Source organism: Platalea leucorodia, assembly GCF_965183815.1.
Source record: "Platalea leucorodia genome assembly, chromosome: 9".
Classification (NCBI taxonomy): domain Eukaryota; kingdom Metazoa; phylum Chordata; class Aves; order Pelecaniformes; family Threskiornithidae; genus Platalea; species Platalea leucorodia.
This window is the reverse complement of record NC_138831.1, coordinates 39,634,843-39,649,936: the sequence shown is the minus strand read 5'-3', so window position 1 is coordinate 39,649,936 and position 15,094 is coordinate 39,634,843. Positions and strand designations below refer to the sequence as shown.

At 39.2% G+C, this 15,094-nt stretch overlaps 1 protein-coding gene across 2 annotated transcripts in view; it reads left to right on the top strand.

Annotated features, from left to right (window-relative positions):
- FBN1 (fibrillin 1) overlaps positions 1-15,094 on the top strand; it is a gene marked incomplete at its 5' end in the record, with an annotated part of 157,900 nt that overhangs the window by 72,877 nt on the left and 69,929 nt on the right. For both annotated transcript variants that reach the window (XM_082322558.1, XM_082322557.1), the window contains 6 exons: positions 69-209; positions 1,026-1,145; positions 4,630-4,755; positions 7,134-7,256; positions 12,173-12,295; positions 13,593-13,745. In XM_082322558.1, the coding sequence (XP_082178684.1) occupies positions 69-209; positions 1,026-1,145; positions 4,630-4,755; positions 7,134-7,256; positions 12,173-12,295; positions 13,593-13,745 (786 nt within the window). The remainder of the gene's footprint in view (positions 1-68; positions 210-1,025; positions 1,146-4,629; positions 4,756-7,133; positions 7,257-12,172; positions 12,296-13,592; positions 13,746-15,094) is intronic.

Below are 15,094 nucleotides of genomic sequence, written 5' to 3'. Positions count from 1 at the left end.
CAACTTGCAGATTACCAAAAATGATTATGATGAACTATTAAAATATTTTTCCAACTCTGTTATTTCAGTGATCTTGCCGGTGAACTTCACTGACTATTGCCAACTGTTCCGACATCTCTGCCTTAATGGACGCTGTATTCCCACTCCTGGGAGTTACCGCTGCGAGTGCAACAAAGGATTCCAACTTGATGTTAGAGGGGAATGCATTGGTATGTGGTTTTCTGCTGTAAATCACAGAGGGAAATTTTGTTTTAAAGAAAAAAAATTCTTTTCCACACAATGTAATAACTCTGAGTTTTTAAATAAAACAATCCCCCCTCCAAAAAAAAAAACCCAAAACAACAAACCAGTAAATAGACTTCCAAGAACTAATTGCTTTCAACTGTAAACTTATTTTTACAGCAGTTTTGCCTTCAAGACAGTATTTAACAAATCTTGTAACTTGCCACAAAATTATACAGAAGTAAGGATTTCCTATTTTACTAACCTGTGACTATAATGTGTTTATTAGTGATTGAAAATGACCTCTTTAAAATGCTACCAGCTCTTTGAGTATGCAAATGACCTATTGTTAAAAAAATAAAAACAGCAGTCATGATACCTAGCTTAGTAAGATACACAAGTCCTCTTTCAGCTCATCAGGAGTATCTTGGTGAGCTCTTGAGCCCTTTAATTTTGGAACTCAGCCAGAGCTTGATGATAGCAGCAAGGATTAGCTGTCTCTTACATGCAGGATTTTGCTTCTGTCAACATCTGTGTCTCCCATGGGGCTGGGAATGTGGAGGTGTGGGATTAAGGCCTCTACCTCTCACACAGGCCATACCTTGTCCTGGTGAGTACTCCTTTTTCCCAGCTCCTGCTTAGCTTAGAACATGGGATCCTTTTACTGGGAATTTAGTGGTGTCCCCTTTCCTTTCAGATGGAAGCACACTATTTCTCCAACTACAAAACAATAAAATACCCCTACAGACCTGAATACCTTTCAACCAATGTCTTAATAGAAATATATTGTCTGTCTTTTGCAGATGTTGACGAATGTGAGAAGAATCCGTGCATCAGTGGAGACTGTGTGAACACCCAGGGATCCTACATATGCCAGTGTCGTATGGGATATCAGAGCACGCCAACTAGAACAGAATGCCGAGGTAAATTATGGTTTTACAGCCATATCTGTACTATTGTATACATACCACGAGGGAAAATAGTTTTTAAGCAAAATTTAACAGATGTGTTAAATATGAGGGTTTTTTAAAAAAAATAAATCAGGCAGTAAAAATGATTAACCTGCCTGAGCTGGCTGTTCACAGACTGCTCTATGAAGAAAGATATTTTGTCTTGTGCTGAAAGTATCTTGGCACCATTTGCAGCTTTGAAGTGGAAGAGACAGCTTTTTTTTTTTAAATTAGTGAGACATTTTTTCTTTTGCTTCTTGAGGATCTCAAGGACAATTAAACATCCCTTCCTTGGAGCAACCCTTTACCTATAAAAGACTGTTAAAAGACTAAGAGAGGTGGTGGTGGGGGGGAGATAAGTCTTCCAGTGCACTGTGCCCGTGTGTCGTCCATGCCCACTGTCAGACAAAGAAATCAACATAAATTACAGCAATGAAAACTTAAATAGGGTGTGGAAAAGTAGTGAAGCACTGGGAAAGTCTAGGTGGGGAAGCTGTGGAATCCCCATTACTGGTGTTTTGAAGACGAGGCTCAACAATAGTCCAGATGGTCTTCATCCTGTTTTCCTGCAGGAGTGGGGAATGTGTAACTCCTCAGTGGTCAGCCCTCTTGTCAGTGTTCTGTGGCTCCCAAACTGTCCAGGGGTGGGAATTTGACTGTAAAGGTGGATGCAGTCCTTTATAGTTAAGTCATAATGAGAGACTTCTGGCAGGAGAAGGGATGACTACTTTGATATTCCATAAGAAATGAAGCATCTAAATGAAACAGGATGTTTGAATGCTCAGAGTCCCAGCTTGTCTTCATATTTTGCTGTCTGCACTAAGAGGAGGGTTCCTTGCGCATGCACTCATTCTGAAGCAGAGAGTGTCTAAAAAAACCAGAAGAAAGCTCTCTGTATTAGTGTGTGATTTTTTTTTTTTTTTTCTTCTTCCCTTTGTGAATCAGAAAGGTATTTGTGGTGCAGAAGCTTACTCCAGTCCAGGAGTACATGCAGAGCCAGCACCACTGCTGCATGTTGCTGGGAGTATTTGACCTAATTGCTGCCAAACAGCCATGTTGCGGAAGCATCTTCATAGTTCAGCTGACTAGTGGTGAAGGAGTGCTGAAGTGGAGTCTCAGCGGTGATGAATTTACTCATGAGTCATTTTTGTCACACGCTTTTAATTTGACTGATTCATTACACAAACACATGGTTGTCAGAAGCCCAGTAGCTTAATGGTATTAAAGTGTGGTCACTTAGCAGTTCCTTTGCAGTCTATGGGAACTGTGCTTGCTTGATAGGCAGTTCAGAAAATGCTACGGTGTGCAGAATCTTTGTTTTCTTAAGGAATTTTTAGGACCAGTTTAGGGAAAAGAAAAAGGCTAGTAGGGTGCATTTGGCAAAATATGCATATAGCACTGGTGCCTGCCAAAATCAGCATTTGCTGTAAGATTACCTCGCATGACTACTTTGTACGTTGAGGTTTTATTTTTTGCAAACACGAATGTATCTGTGCTGATACGCTTTTGCAAATGTATTCCTTACGTCCATTCTTGAAAAATGAAGTCTCCATAATGACCAGATGTTTACCTATTCCTTGCTCTGAGGTTCCAGGAGAGGGTATTTTTTATGAGGGATGAGTCTGATGGGTGACTGATTAAACATTGCAGTCTGTATCGCAAGCTACTGATTCAACTGTTACTAGGGTCCCTTATAATTCTAGTAGGAGTTTGACTGAATGAATATGTTAATTGGAGACATAGATGAATAAGGTTGTCATATTATGATTAGTGATCAAAACAAAAAATGCTTTTCAATTCCAGAAGAGGGGATGTAAAATGGACCTCAAAAAAAGTGGAATTTTATGATGGTTAGCTATGAATGTATGGGAGTCGAAGCTTTAACAGCTAAGTGCTTACTACAATCTACCCGACATTTCTGAGAGGAGGAGGTCAGGCCTTACATGGAGATGGCAGCAATTATGGACGTTTCAGTGAGAGGGGAGCTTTGATTTTTGCAAGTTTCTCTGAGGGGGAAAAAAAAAAAATCCACAATGATATTTCATAATTTGAAAATTAGAAATGTAACAGAAACTAGTGGTGGGTCTCCAGTCACCTGTATAGGTGATGGTATATGTAAAGAACAATGAGATTTTGTGTTAATTTTCTGCAGCATGATTTAGATGGCGTCAGATGCATAAAAGTACAAATCCTAATGAACTCTAAAAACTAAAAGGACAGAAAAATCTTGAGATGCTGTAGCATTTCTGCCTGTCCTAAGGAAGAAAGCTGGTGGAGTAGCTGAAGCCAGGCTCAGGTACAACCGAGTGCCACAAAAGTGGGGGGAAAGGGACTGAGCAGAGAGAAAACTCACTTTTATGAATTGCTGATTGATGATGCTTGTTTATCAATTGAGGGGAGGTTTATCAAGCCTGTATGCTTTTGCTGGAAGTCAAGAGGGCTGCAAGGTGTCACTGCAGTGAGCTGTCACTTGAGCAGCTCTTGCCTCTGCTGGCCTGGTTGCTTTCTTGCAAAACAGTTATTTTCAGGGATTTCCTAGCAGCTTCCCAGAACTACCGTGCTGCTAAGGCGGCAAATATAGATTCACAATTTCGAGAGGCATCAGTTCCCCCTCAAACAGGTGTCTAGAGAGCAGGGGCATTTGGGAGGATGCCCTGTGCTTTGCTTCTTCCTCAAGCACAGCAATGCACTTCTGTGGAGGAGGCCGGGGGAAGGGCACCCCCAGGATGTTTGGGAAGACAGTGTGATTGCACGATAGATAGGTCTGCATGGGCTGGTTGAGATCTTTGTGAGCTGAGTCCCCTGTGTGCAGGAATCTCTGGGAGATGGTCCAGGCCTTGATGGAGAACACTGAGCAATCTGAAAAATGTCTAGACAGTCTGTCTCAGCATCTCCTCTCCCCTCGTTTGGAGGAGGGAGAGCTGCCAGCCTCGTGTGATATCACTATTCAGGTCCTCCAAAGCACTTGCCAAGCACCTCCTGCAGAGAGAGGGAAATGAGGAGCTGATGTTTCAAATATAAAATAAGCAGGAGAAATATCTTCTGAGGTGGGAAAGTCTCGAACTTTCTTGTTATCTTACAAAGCAGCAGCAAAAGACAAGCTTCCCCTGTCTTTCCTTCAGTGGAATAGCTCTTGTTAAGTTAAACTTCAGTAAAAATATTTTCATGATGAACAAAAATGCAAAAAAACAATTGAAAGGGTCTGATTCTTGTTTGAGCAAGCTGCAGGGTAATGTTCACTGAAATTCTTTCACAGCAACTTGAAATTTCAAGCTGATTAATATTTTCCACCCCCATAATGTTCGGTTATGGAAATCAAAATAAATCATTTTTCAGGTGAATATAGTTTCCATGTAGGGTTAAAAACTTAGGGGAAGGGGAAATGGGAAAAATTCCTCTTGAGTATAAAAAAAGAAAAAAGCCCCAAATGTTATTTTTCTTTTCGGTTGGCTTTCAGACATTGACGAATGTTTACAGAACGGTCGTATCTGTAATAATGGACGATGCATAAATACAGATGGCAGTTTTCACTGTGTGTGTAATGCTGGCTTTCAAGTGGCAGCTGATGGGAAAAACTGTGAAGGTAAGACTTTTCTGAAGTTACTCCGTATCAGTAATTACAGTTGCAAGAGGTTATTCACATCAATGAAAAAGAAAAGGACCTCTGGTGGGGGGGAAGGGAAGGAGCAAGGAATCAAATTTCTAAATACCTTTTGCTGTATCTGGGAGGGCAAGTAAACTGTCTTTTGCAGCCAGTTCTGGAGCCTTGGCTTGGCAATCCTCAACGGGATGTCTGTCCAGCAGGAGAAATAGTACATACCACTATCGCAAAATGCAGTTTCTTTGATGGGAGTGGTACATTTTAAAACGGAGCACAAGTCACATGCTGCCTGATTTTACTGTGTGTTTAACAGCATGCTTTATGGGATCTTACTGGGTGACTAGCAATGTGTTTTATGTAGATGCAGTCTGGTCTGACCCATAAAAACTGTTTTAAGAAAAATTTGTAAACATAATTGATGTGTTCCTACCTCCCAGACCTTTAGTAAAGGGGGAAAAAAGAAGAATGTTCTTTATCATGCTTCCCAAGGTCCTTGGGAGGGTTCCCAATGATCTATTCATACGTTAAAGGAATTTCAAGCACTGTTCTTAGAAACATTTTTGGCAGAATATTATCTCAGTGATTCAGCTCAAAGTCTTAATGCCAAAATTCCTAGTTGGGATAGATACACGATTTTTTTTTTTTAAATCATAAATTATTTTTGTCTGACTTAGCCTGTAAGTAAAAAAGAAAACACACTATGTCTAGAAGTGTAATTTCTGTCCAAGACAGCTGCGATATTAAGGAAAATAGCACGATTCCGAATATATTGTAATGTCATTATGATCCAGTGATTTTATGTGCTAGTAGTGATTCTGTTAATCCTTGGTAGAGACAGACATTTTAAGACTCTGTTTTTCCTGACTCTTTTTTAGATACAGTTTAGCACTATAAGCTGCTTTTTAAATATCTTATTATGGAACTATATTGACTAAATATATTTGGAAATGAATATATTTTGGAAAAAAAATTGATTCTGATTTCTTCCTTTCCCACCAAATACCATGTGCTAATAGTAATAAGAACCAGGACATCGGCAGTCTGGTAAAACATTTTTAATTCCATTGCATATGTTGCCAGAATGTCTGTTGCATCCACTTATGAAACAGTTTCATCTCTGGCATTGTAATGCATTGAGTTTTGTTCTTAGGAATACATGTGCACACACACTAATCAGTAAAGACCATAGCATTGTGCCATACCTTAATGTAACTGTGTATAGTCCTTTAGATGAAACTGGTCAGTAGTCCTGATTTTTTTTGATGTAACATCCAAAACTGATTTCATTTGTGCCAGGACGAAATAAAGACTAAGGTGATATAAAAGCTTACTCAAGTCAAGCACAGAATTCTCTGTGCTTGCTGCCTTTCCTTTCCCTTTCCTTTCCCTTTCCTTTCCCTTTCCTTTCCCTTTCCCTTTCCTTTCCCTTTCCTTTCCCTTTCCTTTCCCTTTCCTTTCCCTTTCCTTTCCCTTTCCTTTCCCTTTCCTTTCCCTTTCCTTTCCCTTTCCTTTCCCTTTCCTTTCCCTTTCCTTTCCCTTTCCTTTCCCTTTCCTTTCCCTTTCCTTTCCCTTTCCTTTCCCTTTCCTTTTCTTTCCTTTCCTTTTCTTTTCTTTTCTTTTCTTCTTGCTGTGAGTAACTGGGGGGGTTCAGAATAGCAGTGTCTGGAACCTCCACTTTTTCTTATTTGAATCCTTCATGCTATGCCATTAATCAGAGGGTGAATAATGCTAGTATGAAGCTATGATTAGTAAGTACCCTCCCATGTGACTGTCATGCTGAATCCAGGGAAGGGGTAGATTTTATTTTAAATGGAAGTTGATGATAAAAGTGCCCACAGAATGCATGCTTGAGCACAGTGCTGTGAAGTCTCCCACATCATAAATCTTAGACTCATCCAGTGGAGGTTACAAACGTTTTCACTCCAAACACAAATGTCCACTCCCCCTTTCAGGTGTTCTTAGTAACATAAAATTGTGTTTACTATTCCAAATGGGAGGCTGCTTCTAACCTAGCTTCTATTTACATCAAGATTGCAAACCCTCTTCAGTTACATACCTTTCTCAGTTTTTTAGGGTTTTTACCAACAGGCAGTTCTTAAGCTGTCCAATTTCTCATCTGTTTTTCATTCTCTTTGCTCTTTTTGGATGTATACCTCTATGTTAATGATTCATTATGAAAAAACGGAGTCGTTGCTTTGACACATCTTCTAGGACAGTGCAGTATGTCACATTGTATGCTTCTGATTATCATATACCTCTGACAACTAATAAAGAAATTAAGGTTTATCTTTTGGATATAACTAGTAAGAGTTCTTTTACTTAAATATTATGAGCATGATGTCTATTATGTACATTTTCAGATATGGATGAATGCAGCATAAGGAACATGTGCCTCAATGGGATGTGCATCAATGAAGATGGCAGTTTTAAATGTATTTGTAAACCAGGGTTCCAGTTAGCATCTGATGGACGCTATTGCAGAGGTGAGCACAATAAATTACGGGTTCCCAAAGCTTGTGAGTCATATCCCTCTGGTAGCTTCAAGAATTGCCTTCTTTCCTTACAGTGATCCTTGGGGACAAAAAATACTGGGCAGGGTTCTCGTCAGATATGCTTTTTTAATCAGCTAGAATGATTTGTAATTGTGCAAGACAGTACTCGGTCTTCTCCACAGTGTTGAGCAACCGCCCTAACCAGCCAGTGGGAAATATTCTTTGATCAAGGACTGTGTGATCTGACCTAGTTAAACTCCAGGTTTTTTTGTCTATGAGGTCTTCTGCAGTTTGGCTCCAGTATATCTCACTTTTTGTGTTTGGCCTTTTAAAGTTTTCTGCCTTTGGCCACTCAAACATCCTGGCTCATTGCCTTCTTCGGGTTTTTCTCCCATTCCTGCCTGGGTGTTCCTAGTGAATACGGCATCTCTGAGGAGTGCCCAGCAGCCCGTGTGACTGAGATGCAGACCTAAGCACCACAGCAAATTTGTCTTTTCCATTTGCTGCACTAGCTCAGCAGTACCCCCTGTGGGAGACACCGCAGCGTTCTGGCTGCTAGTTATGCCATCAGAGTTTCCATTCAGTCCCGTCAGGAACTGGAAGTTTTGTGTGTATAAATCTTCATGTTTCAACAAGTTTTACAGGCACAAAGCAGAAGTTGAAATAAGGAATAAACAAGTGCTGGGCCAAGTTACTTACCGTTTTGCTTCTGAAAAATTTAAAATCTTTTAGCTCTTGGAATCAAGGCAGAAAAAGTGCTTGCTTACACTTCAGCAAATTGAAAAAAATGTCACACTGGATTACACAGCAGCATCTTGTTGTGGACCAATAACAAAAGTAAATGTTTGCATAAATAATTTGTTTTGAGGGTTATTGCATAAATTATTATTTATTGCATAAATAATAGTTTTGAGAGTTACTGACGTGAAATGTGGATTAATTTGGATCCTGTTGCTTCTTGAACGCTATACCAGTCTTAGATCTGAACTTCGTGTTGTCTAGACTTAGACTTTAGGTCCAAGCCTGGCCAACAAATCCGGTAAAACATCCAGAACTTCTCTTGCATTTGATAACTTTTGCACCAGGTATGCAGGACAGCCTTCAGGTGGGGGAACTATGTGTTTCTAATGAGAGTTGACCCCATTCTAGCTTTGTAATAGGGTTGTTTTGGTTGGGAGAATGAATTGTTCTTTAGTTTCTCAAATGAACCAATGTGCAGATCCATACAAGTGTCTCCTTAGCTTAACAGCTACTTACTGTGTTGGCTGCAGCCTTCACACACTTAGAGCAATCAGCTTTATTTCCGTTCTTACCTATTTTCCAAGTGGTAGGTCTATCTCTGTGCTTTGCCAAAGCTTATTTTCCAGCTGGTCTGTGTGTGGGATGGCAGCGAGATTTGGTCTCAGACTTGGCAGGGAAGAACTCAATGCCCATCAGGCCTTGGCACATCAGCCAGTCGTGTTCCCAAAGGCCACTGGCTGCTCTCTGTGTCGTTAGCAGGGCTGTGACTCACTGATGCAAGCTCAGCCCAAATGCTTGTCTTGATTTTTGCCTTGAGCATCTTTTGGTATTTCTTCTTTTTTCTTTTTTTCTTTTTTTTTTTTTTTTAATCAGTCTGTGCACTGAAATGCCATCCAAGAAGATGGTATGTAAGTTGCCTCAGACTACTTAAAAACCAATGATACTCAACTTCACAGCCTCTGTTACGTGCCTCCTGGCTAAACAGGAGTATGGATACAGCCAAAAAGGGGTTTCTGGCCCTAGAGAAGTGTTACTTCTGTGCATCAAAGGGAGAATGTTTGAAAATTATCCAAAATTGCAGGCAACTCAACTGATTCCTACTAAAAGTTGGAACATACCTTACAGTAAAATGAAGGATTTCTCCCACTGCTTTTCAACACTTACAGTAAGCCTTGTTCTCTATGAATGAGCATGCAAACATTCATTATGTGTTAAAATTGCTGTTGGGTCAAAATCAAACCAGATTTTGAGACCTTGACACCCAAATTACACTTTTTCCCAACTTCATATTTGTCTCCTTTCTTCCACTTGCCCAAAGCATCATGAAATAATTCCCAGGAATGTAGTGGCTAGAGAGAGCACAACTCTCTGCTAAATGTCTCTAGTCACATTAGTAAAAGTTTAAAAGATTGATCTTTAATAGTGTCTTTTCCTGTACATTTTAATGTTTATCCTTATTGAGTCCTTTCTGTACACACCACATGTACAGAGTAAATAACTTCTGTCCTACAGAATAGTTAGCCTTTGAAACACTCATTGTTCACACTGCATATCCTGAATTTGTTGGTGAAGTGAATGCATTGAGATCTTACACAAGCTTAAACTCTAAGCTCATGCTTGCACATGCAGTTAGTGCTCATGCATATTGGGAATGCGTGTAAGCACAAACTGACATTTCTGCAGCAAATTGGCTACCTGCCTGAGCAATTTTGATAGGGAACTGAACATGTGTTTTTACCAAACTCTTCAGGGGATCAGCAAAGGAATATAAGAATTGCAGTGTGCAACACATTGCTCCTATAAACATCTCATTTGGTGCACTCTAAGCTGAATTTTGAACTGTGAAGAAGAATTTTTAACCCGAATTTGGGGATACTGTAAATGACACTTAGTTCCATAAAACTGGAATTTAAGTATAAGTACAGGGCATATGCTTGGCTGTCTGGTAAAAAATTCCACTCAGGCTTTATGAAGTAACATGCCAAAAGAGAATGTTACACCACAGTCTTGTGTATTCCCTGTAATACAAGTCATACTAAACTTATTCACCATTAGCTTCTTTTGCTGATTTGCTGATGATTTTTCAGAAATACTTACATCAGGCAGGCGGGGGTTTAAAGCATGATTTCTGTTACATACGGTTTCATCTTTAGACCAAACAGGAATTCCCCAAATTGAAAGCTATTGCAAGGCAACCGAGAGTGGCAGTTTAGTAGTCTGAGTAAATTTTTCCTGGTTAAAATTAGAGGACTTAGTGTACCCAGCTGGCACTACTGAGCAAGCTAAGCAGAAAAGGCAAAAACTCATTGGACATGGAGAATGAGTCCATTAGGTGGTTTTCCAGAACCAGGTTGAAGTATTCTGGCAAAAGTCAGAAAAACGAGTATTTTTGAAGTTGTCCAAATGACGACTTCTGCCACAGAAGACAGCGGAGCCCTGTCAGGGTTAGAAATTTGGACTTTATGCCTGCATGTGCAGTTGATTTACTGGGTGCAATCTCAGCCCTGGTAAAAGCAGAGGCTTTTTGCCCCATCTTTACTGCAGCCAGGTTTTCAGCTGATCTGTGCAATTCTAAGTGACCCACCTTACCTTTTCATAAAACATCTATAACAGTATTTTCAACACATTTGTAAATCAGCGCAAAAGAAAATGGATTGCACATTTCACCTCTTATTAGCTTACAAAATCTTTTTTAAAAATTAACTACAGGAAAAGGAAAAAAAAAGTAACTTTGCCTTTCTGTTTCTATAAGTAACCTTAAAAAAGGAAAGTTAATTTTTTGTTTTTTTAGGGGAACTTTTATCTGTCGAAGGAGTTCAGTGTTGTCTAACAAAATAACTGTCTACACTGTTAAATAGTATGGGCATATTTTGAAGTTCCAACTCTGTTTTTACTTACACTGAGTAAGGACTAAATTTAAAGTGGGAAAAGCATTTAAGATTTGTCTGAAACAGAACAAAAGATTGCAGGATGAAGAAGAAATGAATTGAGCCCATGTACTTAAATATAACTGCTATTTTAAAATGCAGTTTGAAAAAGGAATCTTGGATCATACAAGCCATGTTTTATGCCAAACAACACAAACTAAGTAAAACACAGAGGTGTTTCACTCTCAATTTGCCCTTTTAAGGTCAGAAAAAAGGAAATTGTCACACACACTGTCTCTTGTATATATTATGGAGGGTTGTTATGAAGTGATTATTTTATAAAGGTTATACGTACTTCCAAACAATATTTTGAACACCCCTTTTCTTAATCACTTATAAAATAATGGCATGCTCTCTGTGTCTAGAGAATGATCCTACTATTAACAGGATACACAGCCTATATAATTTTTTACTAATTTGACATCCCTTTGTGATGGTCTAATATTATAAGGCTTCAGTCTTGTATTTCATCACTAAGGGCCTTATTGTTCAGTGTACTATTGTTGGGCAAAGATGGTAGCTTGTGCTTGGCGGTTGCTCAGGGCTCAAATCATTAACAAATTCCTTTCAAGGCTGGAGTGCAGTCTGTCCATTGAAAGTTTATAAAATGGGCTGTAATGAGCATCTGATAGGAAAACCCGATTGTCATGCAGATCACCAGAGAGACACTATGTGTGGGCAAGGTCTGACTGTGGACATTCAGATGTACTTCCAAAAACTGAACCCGCAGCAGGAGGAAGGGAAATTCTTTAGTGGCCCTTTGAAGACACCTCGTAGCAGGGGTGAAAGATTCAATTTGCGATCTGGACTGATTTCTTACAGCATAAACTAACTGTTAACACAGAAAGGGAATGCCCTGTTACACACTACAGAAGTCCTTTGTCTTAGCAGTCAGAGTTTCCTCTTTCCTCCAATTATGTTTTTGCCTGAATGACCCTTAAATTGGAATATGTACCTCTTGGGAACAAGTTAGGAAAATGTAGTCCCTTTTCACTCTCCAAGGAGAGTGAAATTATTTTGTTCTGTTTATTTCTCTTGAATTTTGCATTTTCTTCTTCCATTTCACAGAACGAATTAATTGTTGTTCTTAATAAAACCTTTACTTGAACTAGTTTCCATTTACACTTGATATTTTTCTATATGATATATTGAAAAGAAGCTGCACAAATGCAACTTTCAGCCAGGCATTGAACACTATGTGATTTAATTTCTAATAAAGCTCATTCTGTTCTCCAACAGACATCGATGAGTGCGAGACAGCTGGAATATGCATGAACGGGCGCTGTGTGAACACTGATGGCTCTTTCAGATGTGAATGCTTCCCTGGCCTTGCAGTAGGACTGGACGGACGCGTGTGTGTTGGTAAGACAAGCTTAATGTGTGGCAAGTCACAATTAACCTATGTTAAGGCATTAATGCTAGACTGATAGATGGATCAAGTTTGAATGTAGAATTTACCATTTTTTCATGGATTGGTGGGTGGTAGTTATAGTGGATACTAACAGCTTGGGGATATTTACTGTAATAGCCCATTTTGCTCTTTTTTTCTTTTCCTTTGTATTTAAAGAGAAAAAATGTGTGGGCCAAATCACAAGGCCAGGTAGACTGTACAGCATAGTGCTGGTGGAGGTGAGTAGTGCTGTGTCAGTTTAGAGTAGGTGAGAATTTGCCCCATTTCTGTCAATGTAAAATTCTTCATTTGTCACTAAGCTTAAAGATTTAATTACTTTTTCACCTCTTTTTAAAGTGGGACATATCAATTTTTCTAGTTCTGCCTGTTTCTCTACAAGTGAAAGATGTTTGAGGTGTTTGATTTTAAAATTCTAATGTGTCTGGGAGCCATTATGGCCCAGTTTTTAAAAAGTGAGAAGTGTTACCCCTGGACCTGAAAAGATAAACATCTTAAATCTTGTCGCTGGAATGTCATTACTGACTTTTTCTTTGTTTTTTACAAGCAAAGAAAGATTTTTTTTTTTTTTTAACGACAACATATTTTGTGATCTTTTCCTGATGAAAGTTTTTCTTTTTCTCTCATTCCGCCTTTTTTCAGGTATAAAATGGAAACAAAAGCTTTAGTGTGGCCTTAGCGGGCTTAATCCAGGGTGTTGCGCCCGTGGTAATTTTAGCCTTGATGAATCAGGGACAGCTAACAAGGTTGGGAGGGGGAGAGAAAATACTTCTTGTTAAAATCAGATCAGTTCTCTAACTCTGAGAATAAAGTAAACAGAACTGAGGTTTTTTGGAAGTTTTGAGATACACTTGGTTCTAGCTCTGAGATCCTGTTGCTGGGCCTGTCAAGTTACAAGTGAGCAATGTCCCTGTCGCATGGCAGAAACTTCATCCCTTTCCCCATGGCTTCTTGCTAGTTCAAGGTTAAGTATTGGTTGTTCCCCTAGTAGTTCACTAATGCATGTTAAGTCATTAAATGTGGTAACAACTAGTTTGTATGTCTGAACTCTTAGGAGCATGAGGAAGAAGAATTTCCTGTCCTGAGTAGAGTGAAGGTATAAGTGGGTGAAAAACATAGGGAAATGGTGAAAGATGTTTTGTTTTGACAGCTATTTTACAGTGTTTATGACACCCGAGCTAGATTTAATACTATGTAATTTATGGCAGTATAGTTGGCTATGGCAGGACTGAGAGAGATTTCTTTCCTCAGATACACATATGCGAAGCACGTGCTATGGTGGCTACAAGAGAGGACAATGTGTGAGACCACTAACCGGTGCAGTTACAAAATCAGAGTGCTGTTGTGCCAGCACTGACTACGCCTTTGGGGAGCCTTGTCAGCCCTGCCCAGCACAAAATTCAGGTATGGTGTATTTACTGGTACATATTGTAATCGACGCTTTATGTTGATAAACTATTTTTAGAAAGGTAAAACACAGTTTTGTATTAACATTGCACTCTAAATCAGGAGGGTTAAATTGTCGTATAACATATTCTATATTTTGAGCAATCTGCTATTTTGCATGTTGGAAAAGTACAGGAGAGAATTTTTTGAGCAACAGTAAATGCCAATATCTGGGTCCAGAGTTGTTACATGCATTAAAACAGATTTTCAAACAACAAACTCTGTTTTGATAGGTATGAATAACAAAAAATATAATTTTGACCTCAAGTTTTTCATGGAAACATCTTGAGTAATTCATATATTCAAATCCTTATGTACACCTGTCAGTCAGATGTTTGCTGCCTGAATTCTATATCCTTCAAGTGATCTGAAATTGTTTATACAGTGAGTAGCCTTTGGATAGTCAATGCAAAAACAAACATCCAGTTAAGTCGGTTAAGAATACTTGAGTCTCTCACCGAAATCCCCACCAAGCGAAGCTGTCTGGAACATAACTTCTCCCTGGCACGAAGGCAATCCTAATCATTCTCATGGGAAGAATCTGCTTTTAGGGAAGCCCTTCTTCCAAGAAGACTGTGCTGACACAGTCCTTGTCATGAAGCCAGTAAATAAAGAGACCCTGGTTTCATGGAGGTGACTGACTGCAGGGAGCAAGTTTGAAGCCCAACTTTGTTGAGTGATTCTTTTCACTCAGCAAATTTGTTGTTGCATATAAACAAAATATGCCATTCAATATGTAGTTCAAAAGCATCTCATACTAACATGTATCTGCTTTGCAGGCAAAAATAATTTTAGATTTATTTTTTAAACCTCAGTTTTAACTGAGAGCGTTATGAAAAGCATTAGGGAGATAAAACGAGTTGGAACAAATTAAGCTGGTTGAGCTGGTGTGAGCTCTTCAGCAGGAACTTGCTGACTACCATTTTATAACATGCTGTGTTGTTTAGAATAGCATAACACCAAATAAATGTTACCGGAATAGGAAGGAGCCTTTCCAGCAGCCTCTGCTGATATCAGTGGGCTCTTCTTATTGTAAAGTAGCATTGAAATCTTGTACATATTGGACTCTGTATCATTGACTTCTGTTTTATATTTGAATTACTTTAGCAGAACATTTACATAGGTGGAAGCGATTTTCCCTGTGTTATTTTGCCCACTCTTCAGTTGTTTAAAAAATGCCATCTTGTGTAGGGTGAAGTGTAGGATTTCTTTGGGCTTTGAGTGGGGAAAGGAAGGAGAAGAATTCTTAGAGAGGAGCACTGTATCAGAGACTGAAAAAAATTCCTGAAAGGAAGACATTTGTCTCT